Source organism: Echinops telfairi, unplaced genomic scaffold, assembly GCF_000313985.2.
Source record: "Echinops telfairi isolate 266 unplaced genomic scaffold, ASM31398v2 ScPeMD7_31;HRSCAF=116, whole genome shotgun sequence".
Lineage (NCBI taxonomy): Eukaryota > Metazoa > Chordata > Mammalia > Afrosoricida > Tenrecidae > Echinops > Echinops telfairi.
Window position 1 is genome coordinate 23,592,580 of NW_022103928.1, and position 4,490 is coordinate 23,597,069.

The window sequence follows — 4,490 nt, forward strand, 5'->3', positions numbered from 1 at the left end:
AAAAAAGATTTCAAGGCAACTAGCATAATGAGAGACAAGAATGGTCACTACATAATGATTAAAGCAGGCGTCCTCAAACTACAGCCCACGGCCACATGTGGCGCGCAGAGGACGGCTATCCAGCCCGCCACGTGATTTTGCCCTGTTTGTTTTTTACTTCAAACTAAGATATGTGCAGTGTGCATAAGAATTTGTTCATAGTTTTTTTTTTTAACTATAGTCTGGCCCTCCAACGGGTCTGAGGGACAGTGAACTGGCCCCCTGTTTAAAAAGTTTGAGGACCCCTGGATTAAAGGAACAATCGCTAGAGAAGACATAACCATGAGAAACGGATATGCACCCAAGAAAGACTCTCAAAATACATTCATCAAATCCTTCTGGGATTGAAGCGGAAAATAAACAGCTCAACAATTATAACGGGAGATTTCAATATATCACTCACAAGGACAGACAGATCATCAGGAAAGAAACTCAATAAAGACCCTAAAGACCTAAACAACACAATCAACTAGACTTCCTAGACATATACAGAACACTCCACCCAACAATAAAACAGTAGATGAGGGGTTACCTGAAAAAACAAACCAGAATTGTGCTGGGCAGAGCAGAGTTTTCAAAAAACTCTTTATTCCCACTAGGCGAGCATCAAGCAACTTAACTCTGAGTTAGTGCACCCAGTAGTGTCACCTGAGATGGTTCTCTTTGCTCACACTGAATTTTTTTGTAAAAGCAGTTTTGCTTGAACCGAGTTTTTTGTGATGGCTGATTTTGTTTCCTGCTTGTGGGGATGGGGTGGGAAATGGTGTGGGAAAAACTCAAGTGTGGGAAAAACTCAAGTGTACAGTGGTTTCCTCGTTTCGAAAGAGGTGAAATGTTGATTGCCGACAAACCTTGTTCTGGACATCCATCAACTTCCTAGATGGACAAAAATGCCAACTTGCAGTGCATTTGGAGTTGTTCCACCAGGTCAGACTGTTAATCAAGCTTTCTATTTAGAGCTTCTGAAAAGATTACATAACAGTGTGCAATCAAAACGCCCTGATTTGTGGCAGATGGGGGACTGGTTTTGCCAAGACAACAATACACCTGCTCACACAGCTATCTCAGTGTGCCAGTTTTTGGCAAAACACAGCATGCCTCTCTTGCTCCCCACATCTTACTCACTTGACCTCTCTCTGTGTGACTTCTTTTTGCTTCCCTGAATGCAGGGGGACATGAAAGGACAGTGATTTAATGACTTAGAAGAAGTGAAGAAAAAATGAGGGAGGTGCTGTCAGCCATCCAAACAGATGAGTTTGAAAAACGTTTCCAAGAATAGAATCACAGACTTGACAAATGTATTAAGTGTAAGGGAGAGTACTTTGAAGGTGATAAGGTTGTTTTGCAAAAAAATCTAAATATATAACTTTGAAAACAAATTCCGTTTTTTGGGGGTGGTGGCGTACCCCCTCATATGCTCCTCTCCAATGCACATGGAACATCATCAAGAGAAACCCTGCTGATTGAACCAGTCATAACACTAATAATGATCCCCGTGACTGTTTCTTGGGCACTTTCTATGAACTCAGAACAAGACTGGAGCTTCCACAGGGTGAGAGTGCATTCTTGGCTGATTCTACTGAGCCACAGACAGCGCCCTGGACCCCACTGGGAGAATGGGAGACCTGTGAGTCACTGTGGTGGGGGCAGGGCAAAACTGGTCAGCAGTCTGAGTTAGGGGTGTGAGGTCAGCAGTTTACAGAATGTTACAGGCTCTATGAGCAGTGACAGGCTTCAGCATCTCCTCACTTCTAGATGAACCCAGAGGCAGCTTCCCTGGCCTGGGCCTGGGCATAGGTACACCAACAATCCAGTTGCTGAATTCAATACAGCATATCAAATGGCATTTGAATTTCTAATAAACAATGAATATTTTTTGGGGGGTCTATGTCTAAAATACTGCATAGGACGTACTTCTTAATAAAAATAAAAACTTGTTGTTTATTGGGAATTCAAACGCAAACGGGCATCGTGTGTTTCCATTGGTTAAGACTGACCACCCTGTGCCCAGGGGAAGCTTAGTGGGCAGGGGCCAATGGAAGCCCCTTTCCAGGGGCCTGGAGTGGAAGAGGCTCATGGAAGATGGGAATGGTGCTGCTTACATGGGAGCGGGTTCCTTCTCAAAGGTAGGGCTTGGCATAGATACCTCTTGGGGCGCTGCTCAAATGTCTCCTCCCTGACGGCCCTGCCTTTCTGCCTTCATGTGTGTTGTGGGGCCATAGGCTTAATGCTGAGTTCTGAATGTGACCTTGACCTTGTGTGGAAATAGGGGTTTTGAAGAGGCTATCAGTGAGCAGGAGAGTGGGTCCTAAGTCTTTATGACTGGTACCCTTATCAAAGGGGACAGGAGACACAGGCACAGAGAGAGAGGAACAACAGGCACACAAAGCTGCATCTATAAGCCCAGGAACGCCAGGGGTGACTAGAGGCTGAGACACACAGGGAAGGGTCTTGCTACCTCCAATTCAGACAAACAGCCTCTGAAAATGAAAGAGCAAGTCCCCGTGGTTGGAGACCACTTCCTTTGTGACACTTTGTCCCAGCTGCCCTAGGCCTGGAATACACTCTCCTCTCGACTGATGTGGCTCCTGAGACATCCAGCCTCCTGCCCCTGCAGCCTCCTCTCCCAGAGCCTGCATCTACCAAAGGCCTCACAGCAGAGTGGGAAAAGCAGGCCTGCGCAGCCCGTACCCCTGGCCAGCACTGCATCGTGCGTGTTCGCTTATCACCTGCCCTCTGTGGGACAGGGACGGTTTGCTGGTCTTCTCTCCGACCCCAGGGCCGTGAACAGTGCCTGGCATGGAGTGGGTGCTCATTCAATGCTTGTTGAATGAAGGAATGACCCAGAATGAAGACAGACCCAAGACTGCCCGTTTCACAAGCCACTCTTTCGTGCTTGCTCAGGCGACTCCTGGACACAGTTGGTCCTCACTGAAAGGGTCACGTGCGGTAAGGGACTTGTGTGTGCCCTATTGGCCTCAGGATCATTTCTGTTCCAGGGACTTTCCCTTTGCCACTGGATTGCCATCCCCCAATTCTGTGACATAGGAAGGCAAGTGCTAGTTCATCTCCATTGTTCTGATGTGGAGACTGAGGTCTGAGGGCTTAAGATCCCTGCCCAAGAGCACTCAACTGGGAAGTGGTGGAGCCAGGTCTTGAACTGAGACACCCTGGTGCCAAATTGAGGTCTCTAAGCCCAGCCCATGCTCATTCGTTCACTCAGTCATTCATTCGTTCCTTCATTCGGCAGTCACTGGGTGCCAGCCCCAAGGCAGGGGAGGGCATGGAGGGCACTCATCAGGTTAGGAAGTCCTGGCCCCAAAGAGCTCTCCAGGCCAGGCACACTTTCAAGAAGCGGTGCAGTAGCCCAGATCCCCCACCTGTGGACACACAACAGCGGATACAGCCAACTGCCGGGGGGACTCTCCAGGGCTGCCCAGAGGAAGTGATATTGGAAAGTTAGTCAGGCCAAGGGAGCGGCAGGAGAGAACCTTCCAGAAAGGAGGAGCAGGAGGAGCCAAGTGTGCTGGTCCTGGTCTGCGTGGGGGTGAGGAGGGGAGTGGGAGGGAGAGGCTGGGCCCTCTGTCAAAGGTCTGGGCTGACTAGATGGCAGTGGCCCTTACCTATGTGCCAACCGTACTCCCAGGACGAGACCAGCGGGTACGGAAACTTCTCCTGAGGCTTCTGCCGGTAGCGCTCCTGGAGGTACCTGGCTCGGCCTTGGCTGTCGTAAGAGATGCCCTGGAAGAGCAGCTGCAGGGTGCTGGGACTGGCCGGCCGCATTTCCAAGCCCTTCCATCCTGTCTGGCCCACTGGGCCCTGGGTTACTCCAAGGGCCTCCCTGGCTCGGCCTCCCTTGGGTGGGGCATGCTGGTCACCCACTCCCCTGGACAACTGATTCTGGACCCCTTTTGTCTCTGGCCATCCAGTCTGCACCTTGGTGCTGTGGGGGGCTTGGGTAGCAGGTCCCGGGTGGGCTCCTGAGGCTGAGCTGGACTGGGGCTTCTTCCTGGGCACAGGGCCCTCCCTCAGGTACTTGTGGCTGTAGTTGAGCTTCCAGGCCACACGGCTGGCGGCCTCCCGTTGGATGCGCTCCTTCCAGCCGGCCTGACTTTGGGCGGTGACCAGGTCCCTCATGGTGCTGAGAGGCACAGGGAAAGATTCTGCCCCCTACTCTGCCCACCTCTGTTTGGGTTGCTGGTGCCCTGTCTCCAAGGATACATGCAGCCAATCAGAATCAGGTTGCCAAGGTCCTGACAGGGAGGAGGGGTTGGGCTGCCTGGGGGGTCACAGGCAGATGGATAAGCCAGGCTAGGAAAGGGGACACCACCCAGGGTGACAGACAGGGGACCCTATTCTGCCTCGGGGCCCAAGAGAGCCCCAGAGATAGGATGTGAGGCAGCCTTTTTTCTGATATACACCTACTGTGTGCCAGACGCCAGAAGAGTCCA

At 51.2% G+C, this 4,490-nt stretch overlaps 1 protein-coding gene across 1 annotated transcript in view; it reads right to left on the reverse strand.

The window, feature by feature from the left end:
* Positions 1-4,176, reverse strand: part of LOC115869547 (protein ATP6V1FNB) — a 5,085-nt gene extending 909 nt beyond the window's left edge. The window contains exon 1 of the mRNA XM_030885611.1: positions 3,663-4,176. Coding sequence (XP_030741471.1) covers positions 3,663-4,176 — 514 coding nt within the window. The remainder of the gene's footprint in view (positions 1-3,662) is intronic.
* Between the last annotated feature and the right edge of the window lie 314 nt (positions 4,177-4,490).